Source organism: Crotalus tigris, unplaced genomic scaffold, assembly GCF_016545835.1.
Source record: "Crotalus tigris isolate CLP2741 ecotype Arizona unplaced genomic scaffold, ASM1654583v1 scf7180000017814.3102382, whole genome shotgun sequence".
Taxonomy (NCBI): domain Eukaryota; kingdom Metazoa; phylum Chordata; class Lepidosauria; order Squamata; family Viperidae; genus Crotalus; species Crotalus tigris.
In genome coordinates, this window is record NW_024096652.1 from 2,667,584 (window position 1) to 2,692,117 (window position 24,534).

General features: G+C 38.9%; 1 protein-coding gene across 2 annotated transcripts in view; it reads left to right on the plus strand.

Annotated features, from left to right (window-relative positions):
* Positions 1-24,534, plus strand: part of TMEM94 (transmembrane protein 94) — an 86,660-nt gene that overhangs the window by 516 nt on the left and 61,610 nt on the right. Inside the window, exons 1-2 of one of the 2 annotated variants that reach the window (XM_039342933.1) lie at positions 13,681-13,805; positions 15,861-15,986. Coding sequence is in view for 1 of the 2 variants with exons in the window: in XM_039342931.1 (XP_039198865.1) it covers positions 13,782-13,805 (24 nt within the window). In the remaining variant the exon portion in view is untranslated. Of the gene's footprint in view, positions 1-13,674; positions 13,806-15,860; positions 15,987-24,534 lie in introns of those variants that run through there. The other variant, XM_039342931.1, reaches the window with a different exon arrangement.

A 24,534-nucleotide genomic window follows, 5' to 3' on the forward strand; every position in this document is an offset into this window, starting at 1 on the left:
CTCTAAATTATTCTCCGCTTAAGCCGTGCCTAACGGAGACGGAAAGTCACTGCAGGAGCGATAGGAAGTTTCAGCGCTACGCAGTCTCTTGCAGCTGCAGATCTTCGCCGTGTATGCACGTCTGAGACGTGCCCTTACAGAAGAGTCGGAGCCGAGTTGTTCTTTGACTCTGGCGCAGCTGCATCCCGCCGCCGGCAATGCAGCAGCTAAAATTGATGGCGTTTCCAGAGTTTGCTATCTATCGCCGGCCACTGTTTTCCCTTGGAAAAAAGGCCTGGCTGCCTTAGGGTTATTCCAGTTTTACATCCCCCAATTACTGAACGCAAGCGAAGACTTTAGGATAAAATGAGCAACCCGTATTGCCGCATTACAGTGCGCGTGGGGATTGTTACGGGAAGTTCTGAACCGATTGCCGTGCGTTTCAGCCATGGGCTTCCTTCGTTGGCTAATTCGTGTCTCCGTTCTCGCAAAGTATTTGCTGAGAGATTACAGCTTCTTACATATAGAAACATACTGAAATGTCACCCTGGCTTAGTGTAAACTCGGTATCTGGATTACTTCAGTAAACTATGGTTTAGTATTTTATAAACAAATCTATTTTGATTTCCGGCTGATTTTTAAAACATTTTTTTTCGAAATTGAAGATCTGCTTTAATCTGTCCTTTCGTATAAAGTGAAAATAGTAGCTGAACACGTTCAGACAAGGCTTCTTAAACTAAATAATGCAGACGTTTGATTCCTAAAATGTGCCTTTTATGATGAGAATCAATTCTCAACAGTGCAGTCAATCATATACTTCTTTCCTCTCCAAGTTTAGTTTAGGGTCAGTTTAGCACTTGCATTTTTAAATGTGTAGTTAGTAAATTGTTTTAAGTGGATTGTTTAGTGTTTCTGGATGTAATTGCTGGCTATAACCAGAGTAGTAAGCAAAATTACTGTTAAACACTATGCTAACTCTATGTGGTTTACTTTAGTTTTTCAAGTCTGTGTTGCCTGGGGTAGACACTGAATGCTATGTGTAAGGTATTTTGAGAATCAGTGGTGGAAATGGTATGTTAATTATAGGTTTCTTCTTACCTTACTTTATTTTGGCAAAATGATTATATTTGATCCTATTTGAAGTGAAATAATTTAAACAATATTCCATTTTTCCAGGGGATGCTTTTCCCCTCCCACCCCCTCATGGCAAATCAATTGATAGTTTTCTGGGACTACAGTAGTTAGTTTCTGGCAAAATTCTAGAGTAGATAATAAAGTGATCAGTTTATAAACACCCTGAAAACAATGCATTGGTTACTTTTCCCTAAAAAAGCCACATCAACAAATACACCTGAGATAAACAGAAAAACACCTCAGACTGCAGCCCCCCCCCCCAAAAAAAAGAAAGGAGAGTGTTGGTAATAGGAGACTATCCTCAAAGAAACAGAATCATCCATCTGCAGACGAGACGTAATAATCCAGGGAGGTATGCTGTCTCTCTGAAGCAAAAATCAAAGATGTGGCTGAGAACCTAACCAAAATAATTAGGCCTACAGATTACTACCCCCTCCTCCTCCTTTACATTGGGAGGAATGACACAACAAACAACCTGAGTACAATAGTGAGGGATTACAAACAACTAGGCAATAAAGTTAAGAAGCTAGGACAGTGATGGCGAACCTTTTAGAGACTGAGTGCCCAAAAACTGGCCCTGCCCCTGCTCCACCTCCCTGCTCCGCCCCTGCTCTGCCCCCCCATCTCCCACCCCGCCTGCCCACAGGACCACTCCCCACCTCCAGAGTCAGCTGCAGATCGTCCAGGCAGCCCAGCAGCGCTATGGTGCCACACCCTCTGCCCGTGTCCTGCAGCATCAACTACATGATGGGGTGTAAGGGCAGAGTCTTGTCTACGCTACCTGGCTGTCATGTCCATGGCTGCGCTGCTCCATGTGGGCCATACTCCAGGGTGACTGTCCTTCAGGGGGGCTACTGGAGAGGAGGGGGTCGCAGGGGGAGGCAAGGCTGGGGCAATAGCACGTGTGCCCACAGAGAGGGCTCTGAGTGCTGCCTCTGGCACCCGTGCCATAGGTTTGCCACCACTGAGTTAGGAGCGCAAGTAGTGTTCTTATCAGTATTCCCAACGAAAGGCCAACATCCATTGAGGGAAAAAAGAATTTTAGAAATAAACCATTGGCCAAAGGGTTGGTATCGCCAAGAAAACTTTGGTTTCCTGGATCATGGACTGCATTTCCTACACGAAGGAGTCTTGGCAAGGAATGGGGTACACCTCACGAAAACAAGCAAAAATGTACTTGGAAAAAGACTGGCCCAACTTATCAGGAGGGCTTTAAACTAAAACTGAGGGGGGGGGGTGACCAATCTCTAGAATCTCTAGAACCCAAAACCAATCACAAATCCCAAGAAAACAAATCAAACAACAGTGATGAAAAAAAGAAGAAAAACTCAAACAACAATTAGAAGATACATGAAACACACCCATAAAAGTCTTAAATGCTTGTATACAAACGCTCAAAGCTTAGGGAACAAACAGGGTGAACTAGAAGCAATAGTACATGAGGGAGGGTATGACATAGTTGGCATAACAGAAACCTGGTGGGATGAAACCCATGAATGGAATGGACTGATGGATGGATACAAATTGTTCAAAAGAAACAGGTCTATAAAAAGAGGAGGGGGAGTTGCACTATATGAAAGAGAACACTACATATCTGCAGAAATGCACATGATCAAAGATAAAATCTCTCCAGAATGTATATGGGTCAATATAAAAGAGAAAGAAAGTGACATTACCATAGGTGTATATTATAGGCCACCCAACCAATCAGAAGAAATAGATGAACTCTTTGCCAACCAGTTAACAAATGCTCGTAGGAAGCATACCACAGTAGTAATGCGAGACTTCAACTATCCAGATATAAACTGGGAGACAAACTCTGCAGTAAGCGGGTGATCTAACACAGTGGTTCTTAACCTTTTTGAACGAATCGCCGCCTTGAGCTAATGAGGAAGTTGTCATCGCCCCCCTCCCCCAACATAACCTCTCAATCACAACATAGGAAATAATTCTTCAATTTATGCAAACACTTGTTTTGTTTTCTTTAAAATTGTCATCAGGACATATCGACGCAAATAATTTATTTCCAGTCTTTTTCCCATATCTCAACTGTGTGAAAAATTTTGGTGCCACCCGTCACTTTGTTCCCAAACTTCGTGATACATGTATTTCATTATTATCTTAGTTATTCAAGACACTTAAATGTAATGACCACTGAAAACAAAATTCAATTGCAAGAAAGTGAAATGCCTGAAAAGAAAAACAGTAATATTTAATGATTGAATTACAAATGAAATCTAAGACGCAAAAAGAAATATAAAAAGGGTAGAGGCTGCTGCGCAACGCGCATGAAGATAAGTGATGCGTATTCAAATATGTATGGCGTTCTGTACTGAAGCTAGCTGGAGGAACATTTGAAAAAACAATTCAATCCACTAATAGCGAGCGATCTGATGTTTTTGTACGACAGATATACAGCGATTCACTGTACGAAAAAGTCTCAAAAGTGTCCCCAAAACTTCTCACTCCATCGCCCCCATATCACCCCCTTTTTGTTCCTTTGCCCCCACGTCGCCCCTTTTTGTTCCATCGCCCCCCTGAAAAATGAAATCGCCCCCTGGGGGGCAATATCACCCAGGTTAAGAACCACTGACCTAACAGATTCCTAACCAATCTAGCCAACAACTTTGTCACCCAAAAGGTGGAGGAGGGAACTAGACATAAAGCTATACTGGACTTAATCCTTACAAATAGAGGAGAAGTGATAGAAAGAATTGAAATTGTCAGAACCTTGGTTGAAAGTGACCACGTCATACTGGAATTTAATATAATGCAAACACTAGCAATAGAAAACAATCCAACCAATATCCTAAACTTCAAAAGAGCTGATTTAACAAACTCAGAGAGAACCTAGGAAAGATACCAGGGATAAAAATCCTAAAGGGAAAAACAACCCAAGAAGCATGGCAAACCCTGAAAAATGCAATCACAAAAGCCCAGACCAGCACAATACCATTGAGAAAGAAAAACAAGAAATCCAAGAAGAAACCAGCATGGCTGCAGAAACTGAAAGACAAAAGGACAAATATAAAAAATGGAAAGAGGGGCACATAACTAAGGCTGATTATCAGCAGACAGCCAGAACATGCAAAGATGAAGTTAGGAAAACAAAGGCTCAGAACGAACAAAGACCTGCAACAAAAATCAAGGACAATAAAAAAAGTTTCTTCCAACATATTAACAACAAGAAAAAAGTCAAGGAAACTGTAGACCAGTGGTTCTCAACCTGTGGGTCGGGACCCCATTTGGGGTCAAACGACCATTTCACAGGGGTCGCCAAACAAGGCTGTCCGCCATTTTTTCCCCCTTTTCTTTGGCCACACCCCTGGCACCTGGTGATGTATAAGTGGTTGGGGGTCACCACAACATGGGGAACTGTATTATGAAGTCGCGACATTAGAAAGGTTGAGAACCACTGCTGTAGACCCACTAAAGAGAGAAGATGGCAAAGAAATTACAGGCAACAGGGAGAAAGCAGAGTTGCTTATCTCATACTTTGTGTCAGTCTTCATACAAAGAGAAACTATAGTCCAACATACCAAAAAAACCCACTGCAAAAGACATAATAGAAACAAAAATTAAAATAAGCAAGAAAATGGTAAGAGAACACCTATCCAACCTTGACAAATATAAATCACTGGGGCCCAACAGATTATATCCCAGAGTTCTGAAAGAGCTGGCAGATGTTATCTCAGAACCATTGCACCACATGTTTCATAAATCCTGGAGCACCGGGGAAGTACCTGAGGATTGGGAAAGGGCTGATGTGGTCCCCATCTTCAAGAAAGAAAAAAAATGGACCCAGGAAACTACAGACCAATCAGTTTAACATCAATACCTGGGAAGATCCTAGAAAAGATAATCAAAAAACAGATCTGCAAACTACTAGAAGCAAACAAAGTCATAGTTAGTAGTCAGCACGGATTTGTTAAAAACAGATAATGCCAAACCAATCTTATCTCATTCTTCGATAAAGTGAGTAAACTAGTAGACTAGCAAAATGCAGTGGACATAGTATACTTAGATTTCAGTAAGGCATTTGATAAAGTAGACCACACCCTACTCCTTGGTAAGCTAGGAAAAGGTGGAATATAGACAACATCATCACCAGATGGATCTGTGGCTAGCTGACAAACCCTACTAAATGAGTAGTCCTCAATGGCACTACCTCCACATGGAGAGAAGTAAGCAGTGGGGTACCACAAGGTTCCATCTTAGGCCCAGTTCTTGTCAATATCTTCATAAATGACTTAGATGAAGGAATTGCAGATCAAATTTGCAGATGACACCAAACTGACAGGAGTAGCCAACATCACAGAAGAGAAACTCAGAATCCAAAAAGATCTTGACAAACTTGAACAATGGGCTCTATCCAATAAAATGAGTTTCAATGTGGAAAAAAGCAAAGGCTTACATTTAGGCAGGAAAAACCAAAGGTACAAATACAGATTGGGCAAGACCTAGCCTAAAAAACAGTAACTGTGAGGAGGACCTTGGAGTCCTAATGGATGATCACTTGACTATGAGCCAGCAGTGTGCAGCAGCAACCAAAAAGCTAATACAATCCTGGGTTGTATAAACAGAGGCATAGAATCAAGATCATGCAAAGTATTAGTACCACTTTATAAAACCCTAGTAAGACCACACCTGGAATACTGCAGCCAAGTTTGGTCACCATATCACAAAAAAGTTGTTGAGAGTTTGGAAAAAATTCAGAGAAGAGCAACTAAGATGATCAAAGACCTGGAGACTAAAACATTTGAAGAACGGCTATGGGGTTGAGTTTGATTAGTCTAAAGAAAAAAAATAGGGGAGACATGATAGCAGTGTTCCAGTATTTGAGGGGCTGCCACAAAGAAGAGGGGGCCAGGTTGTTCACCAAAGCATCAGAGGGAAGGATGAGAAACAATGGTTGGAAACTGATCAAAGAGAGAAGCAACCTGGAATTAAGAAGAAATTTCCTGACAGTTTTACAATCAACCAGTGGAACAGCTTATCCCCAGAAATTGTGGACGCTCCAGCACTAGAGATTTTTAAGAAGAGACTAGACATTCACCTGTGTAGTATAGATTCTAGTATAGGTTCTCCTGCTTGAGCAGGGGGCTGGACTAGAAGACCTCCAAGATCTCATTCTATTCTATTCTATTCTATTCTATTCTATTCTATTCTATTCTATTCTATTCTATTCTTTGTCAACATGGGTTTGTAAAAAACAAATATTGAATTCAGTTTTGGTCACCACAATATGAAAAAAGATGTTGAAAAGAAAGACTAGAGGTGACATGATAGCATGGTCTCAATATTTGAGGGGCTGCAACAAAGAAGAGGCGATCAACCTATTCTCTAAAGCACCTGAAGGCAGGATGGAAACTAATCAAGGAGAGAACCAAGCTAGAACTAAGAAGAAATTTCCTGACTCTTAGAATAATTAATCAGTGGAACAGCTTGCCTCCAGAGGTTGTGGGTGCTCCAACACTAGAAGTTTTTAAGAAGAGATTGGACAACCATTTGTCTGAAATGGTATAGTGTTTCCTGTCTGAGCAGCGGGTTGGAGATCTCCAAGGTCCCTTCCAAATCTGTTCTTCTTTGAAGCCTTATCAGATTAATAATTTCATTTTTTTACTCTATTAGCTTAATAGATTTTGGGAATGCTAAAAATGTAATACATCTTGATTTCAACAGACATTTGACAAAGTACTTCAGATATTCTGATGAATAAATTATTGAAGTATTGTGATGGTATTTGAGAATGACCTTGGAAGACAGAAGGAAGATCTGTTGCCTAGACTGAGGGTATTCCTAGTGTCGCCCAACATAATTCCCAAATACTATCACAAGTACAATATAATGGCAATTCAAATAATAGAAATGCCTCTAGACCATAGGTCCCCAGCCTTTGGGGCACCAGGGACCAGTTCTGTGGAGAAAGGTTTTTCTGTGGACCAGAGAGTGCATGGTTTTGTGTGCTGCCTGCATCCCACGGATGGGGCTTTGGTTGCTTGTGTGGACTAGTTGCTGGCATGCCGCAGCCCGTACTGGTCCACGGACCGGGGGTTGGGGACTCCTGCTCTAGACCACACTTCACTAGTTTAGTAATTTACTAGTCTATCCCTAATTCAAAAATAGTACCAAAAGAATGCTTATCAGTTATTATTCATCACTGACTTCATTTGGTAATGAAAGGTATGCAAGAAAAAAACAAACTCAGAGAGTATCGAGGATCCCACAATATTATTCCTACAATCTGGAGTGGTGCTAGAGATTCCGTGCTGGAAACTCTAATATTGCTATTAAGGACATGGCAATGAAACAGAGAGAATGCATTTGAAACTATTACCTATATAACAACCCTATATAAGTCATAAGGTTGGAAGAGACCTTGGATGTCTTCTATCTAGTGGTCCAACGCTCTGCCCAAGGCCAAACAGATGATTGGATAATGAATATTTTAAAATGGAGTATCAAATTCTGTGAGGCCATAACTCCTCACATTAATAGATTGATGTGTGAACCCCTGCCCCATGTCAGGCAGAGCAGGAACTAGGAGTTTGCACCCAGAACTGGATCACTATTAGAACTTGCCCCCAGAACCAAGTCCTGCTGAAGGGAACCTTTGCATTTGTAGCAACAGCCTCAGCAGGAGGCCCAACTCACCCCAAAGGGCCAGCAAGTAACCCTGTTTGCTTGTCTTGGCTTCCCTTTTTTTAGTGCACAACTGACTTCCTACAGTATAATCCCCTCCTACAAGAAATAGGAGGGATGTAGCACTTGGTCCTCCTGGAATGAATGCAGAAGCTCAGCATCAGGATCCAGGGTGACACCCTCTAGGACAGTGATGGCAATTTTTTTAGAGATTGAATGCCCAAAACCCGCCCCTGCCTCCCCACCCGCCCCCACTCCCCCACAAGGCCACCCACTGCTTCCATGGCCCACCGCAGTAGACGCGCAGGCAGCCTAGCAGTGTCGTGGCAACCACGCCCTCCGCCCATGCCCCGCAGCATTATCTGCACGTGACAGGGTGCGAGGGCGGAGTCTTGTTCCCGCTGCCAGCTGCTACGTCCTTGGCTGCGCTGCTCTGCATGGACCGTGTTCAGGGTCGACTCTCCTCCAGGGGGGCTGCTGGTGAGAAGGGGGCCATGGGGGGAGGCGGGGCTGGAGCGACAGTGCACATGCCCACAGAGAGGACTCTGAGTGTTGCATCCGGCACACGTGCCATATGGAAGAACTACTTTTGAAAGAGGGGAGAGATAAGTCAGCAAAAAGCACTTTGATCCTGGCTGGGTTGCTTTGGGTAGCATTCAGAAAGCCTCCCATATAATCTTGTCTGATGCCAGCTGCTTGTCTATGACCAGAATGGGAGTGGGTTGCAGCCTCTCCCCAGTTCATCGTCTGAGAATCTCTGCCTTAGAATGCAGAAAAAAGCTTCAGAATTAATTTTCTAGAACTGGATTGTAATTAAGAAATTTATATTGAAAAGAGGTCTCTTTGTTGAAGAAAAAAAATCATATAATCTTATACAGAACAGGAGACATCTGACATAGTAATACTACACCTGGCATAGTAGTTGAAGCTAAATATGTCTCATTAATATGTGATTGCTGAAAAGAGGAATGCAAATTTTACACTCTTTGTGCTACTTCTGGATCAGTTCTGGCAGACAGTCTTCTTCAAAACTGGTTTATTTCAAGAGCTTAGTCAGCATTTTTTCTAATATGCAACTTTAGCTAGAAATTGAACAGCTGAACTCTACTTTTGGAAAAGCTGAGGCTTGTAGCAGTTCTTATTTCTGTTGACTTTTTTGTGACTTAATCATACCTTCATCATACCAAGTTCTGGATACAGGTCAATGAAAGCGAAGGTCCTTGAAATTTAGGTTCAAAGTTATTTTTAAGAAATTGGGGGTTTGGAAATGGAGAGAAAGCTGCGTAGCATGGAAGTATCATTAGGTTGAATCAACAGAAGTACTGTTTCCAAATTACAGGGAATTGTAATTACATTATAATTGCCATTGGTCATACTCCACGTCAATTAGTGTCCAATTTTGGAATCACAGTTTAAGCAGGATTCAGACAAGCATGAACAGATGCAGAAAAAAAAACCCAAGGTGATTAGGGGATGTTACGAGATTGAGACATCTGGGTATTTTTTTTTTCTTTGAAGAAAGTGATTGAGTGGGGATCTAATAGCATTCTTCAAACATCTATATGAGTGCTAACAAAGAAGGAGGCCTAATCCCTATAATTCCATGATGCTGAGCACAGAATAATGGATTTAAATTATAGGAGTACAGACTCCAATAGAAAGTTAGAAAAAAAATTCCCAACTATAAGGGTGGTTTGAAAGTGCAGGCAATTCTCCAGTAGAAGAGCAATTCTTCATTAAAGAAAGCAGAAGAACATCCAGGACAATGGCTATCCAGTGGCAGATTTTATCCCTTCCATGTAACAATTGCAAAGGCAACTGGTAGATTTATTCCCCAATAAATAACTGCTTTGTGTTTTGTGGTTTTCACCTGCATTCTTCTCAGAGATCGCAGAAATGATAGACCTGAGTGTATTTAAAACATCTAGGTTTTATTTTTTTTTTATTTAAAAAAGTTAAATAAATTTGTTTGCCTAGTGATTTCCCACAGAAGTATTGATGTAAGTTGGATTCTCCCCAAAATATTTTTTCTTGATTCTTGTATTCAAACCTAGGGTATCAGATCAGTAGACTGGTTCCCCTTGTAGTTTTTAGCAAAATTCTGACTTCTGTAAGTTACAGTGTTGCTTGAAGCCACACCAAACAATGTGCACTTGCTAATAGTTTGCATTCTCAAGGCAACTCTTTTTTTCAACAGAGGTATTGACCCCATTCTAAAAAAGAAACATAAATGCATCCTAACATGGACTGTAGTAGCAAATATGTAATAGTTTATTCCTCAGGAGCTGCTGACTTTGCTCAAATTTTAGCTCTTGTTGCATAATTGTTGAGCAATGGGCAGCTTCTTTGCAATAGGCTTTTGTCTGATCAGGATTTTCAGATCTCCATGGAATGTCCATGTGCAACTTCTTATCACATTGATTATTCCAATGTGGCCCTAATTCCTTTTTGTTTTGTCTCATTACCAGAAAGTTATACTGTATAAATAAGCTACAGAGCAGCAGAGGGTTTGCTTACGAGCATCCATGAGAGACAAGGGGAGAAAGTAGCAAAATGATGCAGGTTCCGCCCTTTATGTACTTGTGTGCAATGTGGGACTGATTGGGATAGATTGCAAGGGTGACTCCAAGATATATTTTTATTATATTTTATCTATATTTTAAATTAATGTACTCTATTTTAATTTCATGTTAGACTGTATTTTATTCCAATTTCATTTTAAGTCGTATTTTACTCTAATTCCATTTTAAACTGTATTTTATCAAATTTCATTTTAAATTGCTTTGATCAAACTTTAGTAATAATTTGTTGCTGGAACTTTGCACCTTGATATGACCCAAGGGCTAATCAATAAAGATTATTATTATTACTTGTGTGCAAAATTGGGATGCAAGTGTGACAGGGAAGAACTTCTCTTATGAAGTTACAATGGCAGTGGAAGTGGCAGTAAGAAAAACAGCAGCCCAGAAAAGTGGCAACATTGAGTGATACCATCTGTGGTTAGGTGATGAAGAGGTGGACAGGAAGCCATAAGCCACTGGCATTTTCCTCTCCTGGGTCAGTTCAGTGGGGCTTAATAAAAAAGATCACCCGGGACTCAGAAAAGCATAATATATTGGTTGTAGTAGAGAGAACAAGATGCCCAGTGTTAAAAGATCTGGCTGCCCAGTTATTTAAAGTTTGCCCTGGTTCTTACAGTCATATTAACATGTATATTTTTTAGATACACATAGTGCAGATGGGGAAGGCCTGTTTTTTTTTTTTTTTTTGAGGAGGAACTGCCACTGTTTGAGCTTAGAGGTTTATCTGGATGTGAGATAGGGATCTAGTAGATAGACCTAGCCTACCTACACTAAGAGTGGATGGTTCCAGTCAGTGGTTATGAGAGAGGATTGTTCCAGAAGATTTTTTTAGATAAATTTAGATAAAGTTGATTTTTTAAAATTTAACTTACTATATCATCAATTATTTTAATATGAAAGCTTTATGCTGTATTGTGTGCCTCTAATCTTAAGATTCTAGCAGTATAGCAATCTAATAAATAAATGTATTACGAGTAGTAATATTGATAATATTGACCTGAAAAGTGGACCCTGCACCTGTGGGGAAAAATGCTAGGATGATGGTTGATGATGATTACCAATAGTAATATTTACATATTACCATACCTGTATACAGTAGATAAATGTGTGAATTTCAGAGCAAGATTAATTTCCAGAGAAAGACTGCTCTTTAATGTATGGGCCATGACGGAGATGGTGAGCAGGAAAAGCTCTTGCCCTTTTCTAATGTGCAACTTAGAGATTCTCCTCACAGTCAACTTTTTCCAAAAGGAATTTTGGTTTGGTTTGGTTTGGTTTGATTCTCTTTCTTTGGGTCCTCTTCCCGCTTTTTATTCCCTAACTAGACTGATGGAGCAAGCTAAGCCAAAGATACCTTGATTGATGCTATGCTGCAAGAATCATCATGAAAATATGAGGTGCATTTCACATGGAAGGCCATTTTGAAGGCATGATGACAGTGTGAAGGCATTTAAATATAACATAAAAAGCATTACTAGGGGATGGGGCAAGATTTTTCTTTGTTAAGAACAAAGAAAAAATGCACAGTGACATTATAAATTCTGCAACGTTTAAGACACTGCAGTATTTATTAATTTATTCTGCTTTTATGTAATTTATTTGGTAAAGGGTTTGATCACAATGGATCCTGATTAGCAGCATTCCATCTCATGTTTTTGAGATCATGTGTGGAGATTCTTGAATAATGCATATTATTTGTTGTTGCGAAATCGTGTCCAACCCATCGCGACCCCATGGACAACGTTCCTTCAGGCCTTCCTGTCCTCTACCATCTTCTGGAGTCCATTTAAGCTCACGCCTACTGCTTCAGTGACTCCATCCAGCCACCTCATTCTCTGTCGTCCCATTCTTCTATTGCCCTCAATCTTTCCCAGCATTAGGCTCTTCTCCAGTGAGTCCTTCTTTCTCATTAGGTGGCCAAAGTACTTGAGTTTCAACTTCAGGATCTGGCCTTCTAAAGAGCAGTCAGGGTTGATCTCCTCTAGGACTGACTGGTTTGATTGCCTTGCAGTCCAGGGGACTCGCAGGAGTCTTCTCCAGCACCATAGTTCAAAGGCCTCAATTCTTTTGCGCTCAACCTTTCTTATTGTCCAACTTTCACAACCATACATTGCAACTGGGAAAACCATGGCCTTGACTATACGTACTTTTGTTGGCAGGGTGATGTCTCTGCTTTTTAGTGTGCTGTTTAGATTTGCATATTAACTTGTCTTTTAGCTGTCTAGATAATGCTATTTTTCAGCAGTGATAATAATATTGACATTGAAAGAGTTTCCAGCGAAAGATGTTCTATGTATCTCCATTGTAACTCATTTGTTATTGATGATATTAAAATATTTTCCTAAATACTTTGGTAGATAGCAAAGTAGAAAGAACTTAAATTCATTATCTCACCTAACCATGTAGAGTTCTGTAAAGTGTAAAGCACTATGAAGCAGTATAAAAGTCTAAGTTCTATTGCTATTGTTATTATTTGAATTGTAGCTATTTGTAGGACATAGCATCTGTAACTATACTGGGGTATCTATCTATCTATCTATCTATCTATCTATCTATCTATCTATCTATCTATCTATCTATCTTATCTATCTATCTATCATTTTTTTTAGAAAAGCTTATGGTTGATTTTATATACAGTACCAAGACAAAAGAGTTCTATCATGGTTTAGCGCCTAATGTATAACTAAAGTGCAGATTATGATTAGATCTTGATCCACAGGTAAAAAAATGCAAATTGGGAGAGGAACTTTCCAGCTAGACTCTGATAGCCCAAATGTGCTTAAAATATCACATGTTGATGATCTTCTGGCCCCTTTTTTAAAAAAAACCTCAGGCCTGGCTAATGATACCGCAGATTTAACAAACATGGTTTGAATCTGTTTTCAGAAAAAAGAATGATTAGTTCCTGCAGAGATTATTTGTGCAAAGATTTGGGCTAGAGATAAAAATAAAAGACAAAACAAATGGCCATTAATGATAGCCAGCTCTATCCCAGCTGGCATTTAAAGCCTGCCATTCTTGCTGCACCTGATGAAATCTGGCTTCTTGTTCTGAGGCAGAATTTGGCAGTTTTCCTAGATATATCAAGAAAATCTGTCAAATGCCAAGGTGTTCATCACTTTATGTTTTACAAGAGACTTTATTCTACAGGTAGTCATTATTCTGTTTTTTTAACTGTTTAACTGGTTACTTTCGAAAATGCAGTCAAGAGTGGAAACAAATACAATTAAGAGTGATATTCTTTTTTCGGAATATCGATTTGATCTTAAATTGTGTAAAGTATTTTCCTTAAAGATGCAAAAGAGAAAAATGATTCTTATCCTATTTATTTCCTCAGAGGGTGTCACAAACATCCATTAACTGACCTCATACCTTATTTGGAAGAGGACCTGGCATAGAGTTGTTCTTGTGGTTTTCGGGGTATGTGCAGTGCCCCAAGTAACCATGGACTCCAAGGAGAGACACCAGGTAGGTATTCTGATCACGCTTATCTACTGTAGGATGACATTTAATGCTTATTACTTATTTCATTAGAATTTAGGCCCATCAAGTGTGAGGTAGCAACTCTGGAGGATAGAATAAAGGCATATAATTAGCATTTACACACTGCTAAAACTCTTCTGCTTGTTTTATTGTAATGTTTAATTGAGCAAAATAGTACATCATAGAGGGCAACAATTTTTTGAATCAATGTACCTCAAATGGGCTGAGAAATGTGCCCCAGATCCAGAAAAACAGTTCCCATTGGATTGAAATTTGGCAAGTTGGGGCTCTTTCAGTGCTGCCATACCACTGCATTGCTATGGCCAGCCATGGACATTTAATCATCATTTCCAGTGCTTTCTACCAGCTTCCTACAAGGAAAGTCAGTGGAGAAGTCAGCAGGAAGTTGGAAATTGCTCCCACTACCATTGCTTTAAGGAAATATTTCTGAACCGATGACCCAATACCTTATGGTTTGTCTAGTTAAGTAATAAAATGCTTCTGAGTCATGCTCTACCATAATTTATTTTGTTGTGCAACCCCAAAGTCCGCTTCCATTTCCTCTTTTTAATTTCTGCATTTTTAATTTCTAATTTAATGTGAAAAAAACCATCTTTTAGTTGCTACTACTCTTAAAATATATGGAATAGAAATCTCTTGGCCAGTCTTGAGCATTTTTCCACAGATCTACCCTTATTTTTGATCTGTATCTGTTTACTTGTGCTTAATTGGATGTATTTTAAGTAGATTTCAGTGGAAAAACAATTTGAGTAATTAAGTATTTTTCATTTTAGTTTCTGTTGATAACAATGTGGAAAATGAATAAAGGTCACTAATGTGTTTGTCAGGCAGAATCAAGTATAACTTAAAACAGTGATTTCTATACAGATAGTCCTCATTTAGTGACTGAGTCATTTAGTGACTAAGTAATCTGGATGACCATAAAATGGCTGCAAAGAGATATGGAAAACTCTTTTAATCTATATTTTTGCTTCCTGGAACTGGTAGCCCTAACCAGAAATAAGCTTTTAAGGTCAGGCAAAGGGATGCTGGAGAAGTATATATCAGAATTAAGCTTAGTTGTAAGTATAGTTTCCATGGCTTTTAATCTGCATCATTCTACAAATTAATTTGCTCAGAATGCTGATAGGAAGGAAGAGCTATGAAGCTGTTCCTACTTGAAATTGACATTCCTACATTCCCTGTATTAAACCAATTCCAGACTGGCAGCTTATAAAACCGACTGTATGATTTTTGTTTTGGACTTCCACTTCGAGCCTTGCTGTTGCAAGAGTCAGGCTAAAGGCACCTCTTGTGAACAATAGCATAAAGATACAGCAACCTGTTATTAACAGAATAAATTGGATCTAAGTTTCCATTGGACCGATCAGGAAAGTCTTCACTTGTCCCCATGCAGGCCACTTTAATTCTCAGTTAAAGTGGCAATAGAACTGCTAAGATGTTTTAGCATCCTGCTGTTTTATTGTCTGTTTCTTTATTTAATGAGAAGTTTGTCTGCAGTTGCTCTCTGGCAATATGGGATATTGCCTCAGGACAATTGGGGAAAGAGAGACAAGAATAGAAATCACAATTTTGTCACTTCCCTCATCTTGAGTCACAAGCAATGTTGAGAGATCTTTGTTGGATCAAAAGAGGATGTAGTTCCAACATTAGCATATCCCTGTCTCCTTTCTTCAAAGAGGTGAGAAGGCTAGATAGGTTGAGGAGGGGCATAGGAAGGAGGAGAGAAGAAATTATGAAATTAGGGAAGTGTGATAGAAGACAAGTGGATCTTTACAGGTAACCAGCAACTTATGACTAGTTGCTTAGGAATCATTTGAAGTTATGACAGCAAGAGGTACTTAAGTCCTAACAGCCATGCCCACCACAGTCTTAAAGTAACAACCATGCCCCCCACAGTCAAGTGAGCATATTTTGGTTGCTTGGCAACTGACCTGCATTTATGGCAATTTGCAGCATCCCATGGTTACATGATTTACAACGTTTTAACCATAACTGGCATTTACTTCTGATTTTCAGCAAAAACACTCCGTGGACAATAATGGACAGACTCTATTATTGTTGTAAATTAAGGACTGCTGGGGAAAAGAGGTTGGAAACTTGCAGCCATTTTCTACTTCCAGGCTCCAAATCTCAATTCAAGAGGCAGGTAGATGGATTGTTGAGAATCTGAGTTCAAGGTGACGTGATTATATGTGCCAATTCTGTTTGTAATAAATGCATCCTCATCCATGACACGATCAGCCTTGATTTGATCATAAATGAGAGGCTACACCTCGCATGCATTACCAGACTTGAGTGAGTGAGGATAGGGGAATTCTCCTGTCTAAGATATATGCTCACTTGGGTTTCAGGTATTGAATCAGTCTGATGGATATAATGTTGAGGGAGGCTGATACAAATTATTATTTGACCATACATTTTTGATCTGGTTGTATATAAAAGAAGGCAATAGCCTTTATTCTAGTAACAAATTGATTTGGTTATCACAAGGCCATCCATACATCTCTCCCTGAGATGTTTTGCACTTCGTATGAACATCAGAACCTATACCTGATGTAGCTCTCCATTATATTAATAGATATATGCATAAATCATAGTTGCATGATTTCTAATTTGAGGCCATGAAGATTAGGGGAATTCCAGGAATGTATGCTTTCTTCCTGAGTCATAGATGTATATGCTATTGAATTATGCAATTCTTTTGTTCTAACTGAGCAGCCCTGGGAGCAACATTCCAATGAAGCTAACAAAGCTAACCAAAAAATGGTTCAGTAACCAACTTTAATACTGATCAGTAGGATTCTTAATTTCTGTTCCTTGAAGAAATGTTTTTATTAGTTCAGTCTTGTGGTGCTAGTTTGTGTTTGACTGAAATGGAAGCATTTTTTGGGGGGGGCATAATACGAGGCAAATTTGTTCAGGGACCAACCACACATGTACTCACTCAAGTTATTGATGGCAATTTCCATTAGTAATTATACTTTCCCAACATAAATGGCATTTCTGAATGACAAGTATCTCTTAATAAGCATTCTGAGTGCAGACGCTTTCAGATTCTGCTAGGAATAAGATTCCCCCTGGGCATTAGAGGAGTTTCTTCGCTGCATAAATTATGAAAGTATTTTGTATAATTGCTTTTAGTGTGTCTCAATTTGGATTTTAAACTCACTGTTTAACCTTACTTAATGTAATTAATAGCTATACATCTGCATAGGTATCAATCATGGTTCTTCATTCACTCAATTATTTTAAAATTCTGGCTAATGAACACTGTATGACTGTGTATATCACTGACTTGTGAACCAGTTAGGAGAATGCCGTCTTCCTATTTCGTCTTTGCTGTCATACTTCTGCTGCCTTAAACAAGGCAAGCTGCTTGTTGCTTTTTCTGCTCTTATGGTGGTAATAATGCCATCTGATCTTCCTCATCTCTCTTTCTTTTTCTTCAAACTGAAAATATCATTTTCCCTTTCTTTTTCTTTTTTTTAAAAATTACAAATTTAAAATTACAATCTGGGGGAATCAGAGGAAAAGAAATAAGCAAAGAGAAAGAAGGTAGAAAATAAATTTACAGTATAAAACTGAATAAAAATGTTGAAGTAAAGTATTAGATCAGAGCTACTGTAAAAGTGATCAAGACCATTATTAAAATATTTATTAAACAGTATTTAACAAAGGTAGCCAGTATAATGAGACTCATAAGTAAAATAAATAATTGAATTACCACTTGAGGTAAAATGTTCTACATTTCTATCTTTTTTTTTTGAGCAATGTTTTTATTAAGTTTCAGCAAAGGGTAAAATATAAAAAGCAAAAAAAGAGGTGTTAAGGAAAAGAGGTTAAAGAAAAAATCAGGAGTACAAAAAGAAAGAAAAGGAAGAAAAAGAGAAGAAATTCCAACTTTATTTGGTACAGATACAGATATAAAGTACATGAATCCCTTATTCAAAAATCAACAATACATAGTATTTTTGTATTTATAAACAGTTCTATGATCAAATCCCAAAACTGAATGTTTTTTAGTTCTTTTAGTTTCTAGCAAGAAGTCCAAGTTGGTTTTCAAGCAAACACAATGTTAGAGACAAAGTCTTTCCTTTAATCAACATAGTCAGTTTCACTATCTCAGTCAATTCCATTAGCTTCAGCATTCATTCTTCCATTGTAGGAATTTGTAAATCTTTCCATCTCTGCATACAAAAGTCTTGCTACTATTATCTTATAGAGAAACAAAGTCCCATATTTTCTTTCTGTCTGTTTATCAATTAAATCTAAAAGGGAAAAAAGCATTCTGTCCTTCCATCAAGTCATGCAGGACTTATATTAAAAGAAACCCACATTTTCAATGCTATAAAAATCTATATCTGAAATTAGTCTATGAATGATTTCAAAGGTGAATTAAATTTTAAATCAGATGTTTTTAAATATGAAATTATTATTGATATTAATGCATATTCTCATTTGCCTTAAGAGGAAATTCTATGTGAATGCTGGTAAAACACATCAATATGGTTTATATACGGTTTACAGATTTCCATAGATTTTGTAGAAATGTTAAGTTTGCTGATTAATAGAAAAATAACTGACAGTAAAGAGAATCTTTAAGATTTATTTCATTCTGTAATAATATTTCAGATATTGCCACCAAGTATGAAAGATGAATTGATGAAAGATAAACCAAATGTATAAAAAATTAAGTTTTGTTTTGTTCTATAATTAATCATTTTTCAGACATTGCCACCAAATTATCGTTTATTGGAATATCAAAGAGTGATCTAACAAGATTACTGTATTTCCAAATATTTTCAAAAAATAAATTATATGTTTAGCAACTGCTTTATACAGTGACCATTCACAGTTATGACGGTGATGAAAAACTAACTTTGCAACCAATCCTCACATTTATGACTTTTGCAGTTCTGTAAAGCAAAGGAAATCTGAAGTAAGATTATCAGCACAGTTGTGGTTTCACTTAGCACTCCTCTTTAGTGACCAAGTTGCTGGTCCCAGTTATGCTTGCTAAATAAAGTCAACCTTTATCTGTTTTGGCAATCAGCATAGGAGTAACATAGCAGTGATAAAACATCTTCATTCAGTTTCCTTTGTGATGAATCAAGATAAATGTATTGTTGAAGGAAAAGTCTTCATCGGGGTCCAATCCAAGCGGGGATAAACAACATGGCGACTGCTTTAGAAAGAAGGTTGCAGTTTATTGAAGAGGAGAGCCAGACAGAAAGATGGCTCTGGAAGAAAAGAGTGAAAGCACATGTAGGGAGTGGGTTTTTATATCCTCTGGGGCTCTTGAGGTTGTTTCCTGTTCCTGTTTGAGCCTTTGTATTTCCTGTGTCATGTACTTTGACCTGAATCTGAGTGTGCCCCTTTGATATCTGTGGGTTAATCCTATTATGTCCTGTCTTAGAGTTTGGGTGGGGTTTGTAGATTTTAGGTGTCTTTGTCTTCCTAAGCCTCTAGCTGGAGGGCTCCAACCTTCCTGAATGGATTATTATATCTGCATTTCTACAGAGTTGGTTCTGCTTGGGGGAGACTTGGGGCTATTAAGAAAAACTGGGCATGCTTTCCTGCCTTTTAAAGATCCTTTGAGGAAATATAATATTCTGCCCTTTTAATATCTCTTTCTCTGGGGGAGTTGACTTCCCACAGTATAATTATCGTCCTTTGATAGTCCCATTGTTGCATATTGATTGTCCTATTTAGATTCTACAAATATTTAATCAGTCTAACTAGTTCAGTTTCTGAGACATATTTTAACTTGAAAATAGGATTGAATTTTTCTAATTCAATTAAGCCTCTAAATCGGGTGTCAAACTCGCAACATCACGTGACGTGTCGCGACTTTTTTGCCATTGCCAGCAATGGGGTGGGCACGGTTTCGCTATGATGCATCTGGCCCGTGGGCCAGCAGTTTGACACCCCTGCTCTAAATCCTTGTTTAGATTATGCTTCTCATTTGAAGATACTGAAACTAGTAAGGTGACCATTTTAAAGAAAGAATCTTAAAAAAAAGTTTCATTTTGTTTTATTAAGGATTAAGTTTTGCTTATGAGTTATTATCTCCTTGATTCATTTTTTTTCATGACAAATGTTTAATATTGAAGTGATCCCATACTTTTAATACTTTATTGTATAATCTCTTCCAAATTATACATTTTTGTTGGTATTCAGCCAAAAATATTTATGCAAACCATCTGGGATTCAGTAGACCTTAGTAAAACAGCCATAAGGTGGTATCTGCAGCTTAAAATTTGGTACTGCAATCCAACTCATTCTTTGTAAAATATTAGTCTTAATCCTTTTTTTTATTTGATCATATACACTTAACGATTTTTCTTCGCACCTCATTTAACGTGGAAATTATTGGAGTAGTTGGAACTAAAAAATTAACCCTTGATAAAGATTCAGTTTTTACTAAAATTTACATTAGGTAAAAAAAGCTTTGCTTCAGATGTATCTAGGTTGTACTACTTCAGATTACAAATGGAAAACGTTGGATTGAATGTTCTTTATCAAAACAGCTTTTTATATGGAGGCTATTTTTTTTCTCTCACACGTGGGCAAAGGGCTCTTAACAATCCTTCTTGACACTATAGTTTTCAATCTGAGTGCTATTTTTATCTTTAGAGAGAATATTCAATATTCAAACCTTCAATTATAAAACAGCACAAGTAAATTTTGTGCAAACAATTTTGTCCTCAAACGTCCAAAAGTTTGAGGAGACGCAGTTTATTTCTAGCAGTTGACTTTTAATTCCAAATGTAGGATGACCTCTGAAGATGGCATGCAATATGTATTTTAAGTGTATTTGAAAATTACTTTTTTAGAGGTATTGATGGGTTGATTGTGTAAAACAAAATGTAGAAGCAATATTGCTGAAGTTCATGAATTCTGCTCTGGGTAACTGCTTTGTATAAAGTCCAAGAGTCTGAAACTTAGGAGATTTGATTTCTAGTTCCTGTCGTTCATAGGTTTCCATTGCAAATGAAGGATTAGATCCAACATTTATTACATGCTAAATTGCCTGGCATCCGGTTTGAGCATCTCTGAACAAGAGAGCAAATACCCTAAGTCAGTGATGGCAAACCTTTTAGAGACCCAGTGCCCAAACTGCAATCCAAAACCCACTTATTTATCACCAGGTGGGCGTGGGCATGGTGGTCACAGCAGACGATGGGCGGAGCCAGGGCAGCAGGGGCCAGTCCCTTGCCATCTCCGGGGCACGGCATGCGTGCCCACAGAGAGGGCTCTGAGTGCCGCCTCTGGCACGCGTGCCATAGGTTTGCCACCACTGCCCTAAATGATTGTCCAGATATCTCTGAAATCAAGTTTAAGAGATTCATTTTCTAGCCATTGTCTCTGGAATATGTTGAAATAATTTAATATTGGCAAAATGAATATCTTCCTGGGATATGCACATGCAAAGCAATTTAGCAAATTCTGTTTGACTATTTCAATTCTGGTATTGCAGAGGTTTTGTTAGTTCACCCTGTTCCCACTGTGGTATTGGATAATGACATTTTCCCAGAGATCAAATAACCCTATCAACAGGAAATACAAATGTCATTATGGCAGCTGCCAAGATAGTAGTACACTGACTGGATTCATAGATTGTGTTTGTTTCCTTAGTAATGTTTTGTTGAAGAAACCATAATTAATTGGGTACACACAAGCTATTAACTATAGCTGATAAGCTGCACTCTATTCATGCAAGGGGCTAAAACATTAATAAACAACTGTAGCTTTATATAGCATGATATTTAAACTCAGCCTAAATATTGTATACAGAAGGAACTTTTGTTAAACTCTCCAGAGGCTGGTAAAATCAGCAGAGTAAATATTTGTTTTTGCTTAGGGATGGATTAATTTAAATTATTGCACCATCTGTGTGTTTTCAATTTTCAATTTAAATTATATTCCATGATTCATTGTAATTCTCCTTGTTCAGGCTTAATAAATTATATATTGCAGGGCCGTATACAATATTTTATAACCCTTGGACTGAAAGTAATGCCCATTTATACATACATAATGTTGCTGTGAGGTCTCTTTCCACAACCCCTTACTTCTCTCTTACAGTATTAATTTCTGCATCTCCTACTGTTCCCTGCCTGACCAAATGGGACATTTTTTCCTGTGGTTTAATTTAACTATTGTCTGTCTGAATTAAGCCCTGTGAATATATTTCCTTTACGTGGACAAAAGATGTGAAAGGTTTGCTATTCTTATCATTGGTTTTATGTTTTCTGAATTGCTGTGCATCAGCCTAGTGCTCTAGTTTAGGAGGAAGAAGCTGTGATTTATAAAAGTAATAAGAAACTGTGCAAAATAGTTATATTTATCATGATGTAACTTGGTTTAAGTACAGGTAGTCCTCGAGTTACGAGTGTGATGGAGCCTGCCCATTCCACTCGTAAATCGAAAACTCGTAGAGTGAATCTTGTAAATCGAATGAGATCACTCCTTTGCTCTTTAAGACGGCTTGTTCAGTGCACATGAGGTATCTCGGTGGGGAAGGCCATGGGGGGCCTAGTGATGGAACAGGCCCTCAAGGCCTACCTGACCCACTAAGAAACCTCATACTTCACCTTCCCTTCCTTCCGTGCCAGAGTCACTTACTTTGCAAAATCTGTCTCCTCTCTGCCACAGTTTCTTTCCTTTGAGGGAGAGGAGAAAAGCTTGCAAATGCTTTTTGTGCTGACAATGGAAGTTCCTGGGTGCCGTAATATCGCGCAAGTTCAAAACCCATTCTTTGCAAAAGAGATCATGGCCCCCGGAAGCTTCCATTCTCTGGGGGGGGGGGCCCGAGAAGTGTTTGCTTCATTTGCCCGCCTATGGGGCAAAGCGTGGAATCGGAGTTGGCCAGGCACAGGAACCAATACCATCTGTGACCCAGCTGAGCAGCTCGCTTGCGTTGGACAGACTTAGTTTGAGGGCAGGAACAAAGCCTTCAAATGAGTGGAGAGGCATTGCGGGGCCAGGCAGGCACAGATCCTCACTGCTCTTCTTCTCCTCGTCCTCCTCACTCAAATGGCGGAGACCTTGGGGAAACTGGATTCTCCCTCTGAGCAAATCGGGCGGTTCAGAACAAAGCAAATTCGCTGCGTTTTCAAGCGTTGCATTCGCACACAGATGGAGCTCCCCATCTCCCCAAGGTCTCCATTGGGATAAAAAGTGTTTGAGTGGCAGCAGCTTGAGTTTCTCCACTCTGTCCCAAAAGAAGAAAATGGAGGCACAGAGTAGGATTGCTCTCAAGAAGACGCAGGTGCGCTGCTTGCTTGCATGCGCCGGCCTCATTGAGAGCAGTCCTGCTGTGTGCTCTGTTTCTTTTCACTCAGACAAAGAGGAGAATCCAGTTTCCCCAAGGTCTCCCTTCGGATAAGAAGTTTATTAGCAGCAGCGGCGACTCCATCTGAGTGAAGGAAAGCAGAGGCGCAGCAGCGGGATTGCTCTCAATAAGGCTGGTGCACACAAGAAAGCTTCAGAGCTTCAGGTATCTCTTCCTTTCATTTCTTATTTTAATCAGCGAACCATAGGCCACCCCAACCTTCCCCCCCAGCCCTTTCCCTCTGCTCCTTTAGGATACTTCCTGTTTGACAAATACCAGGGGTTTTTTTTCCCATCTGGTTTGATCCTTTATCAGAAAAAGTGCTGTACACATTGTGCTTTTTAAAGATCCTCCTATTCGCACCTCAAATGCTTTTATGTTGTCTTCAGTTAGAGAGATATGGGCTTTTTATCAGGGGAAAAGTTCTTTTTATATTATCATTTAACAAGTTTTATTAAAAAAATGCACATACACCTACATACACATGGAAAAAAAACAAAAGAAACCTCCCCCCCACACACATAAAAATAAAAAGAGATTATAAACTGTCCATATATTTCACAGATGTCAAACAGTAAACAATTTAAATAATAATAATAATACATTAAAAAAATAGCTGGGAAAGCAGATAATAACAAGACCTGGCAATGGCTAAGAGCAGGAAAATTGAAGAAAGAGACTGAGGGACTAATTCTGGCTGCACAAGACCAAGCCTTAAGGACAAATGCATATAAAGTCAAAATTGAGAAGACAGCAACAGACAGTAAGTGCCGCCTATGCAAAGAAGCTGAAGAAACAGTGGACCACCTGGTACGCTGTTGCAAGAAGATTGCACAGACTGACTACAAGCAGCGGCATGACAAAGTAGCAACAATGGTGCATTGGAAGACCTGCAAAAAATATCATTTGCCTGTAAGCAAAAACTGGTGGGATCATAAAATAGAGAAAGTCATAGAAAATGATAAAATTAAACTGCTCTGGGACTTCAGAATTCAAACAGACAAGCACCTGCAACATAACCCCCAGACTTAACAATTGTCGATAAGAAAGACAAAAAAGTCTGGATAGTGGACGTGGCAGTGCCTGGAGACAGCAGAATAGAAGAGAAAGAATTGGAGAAGATAACAAAATACAAAGACCTACAAATAGAAATAGAAAGACTGTGGCAAAAGCAAGCAAGGGTAGTACCAATAGTAATAGGCTCCTTAGGTGCAATCCCAAAACAACTGGAGCACCACTTGAACACCATTGGCATTGACAAATTCGCTATTAGTTAATTGCAAAAGGCGGCCTTACTAGGAACTGCTTCCATCCTGCGACGATATCTGTAAAACCATCAAACATCCACATCTG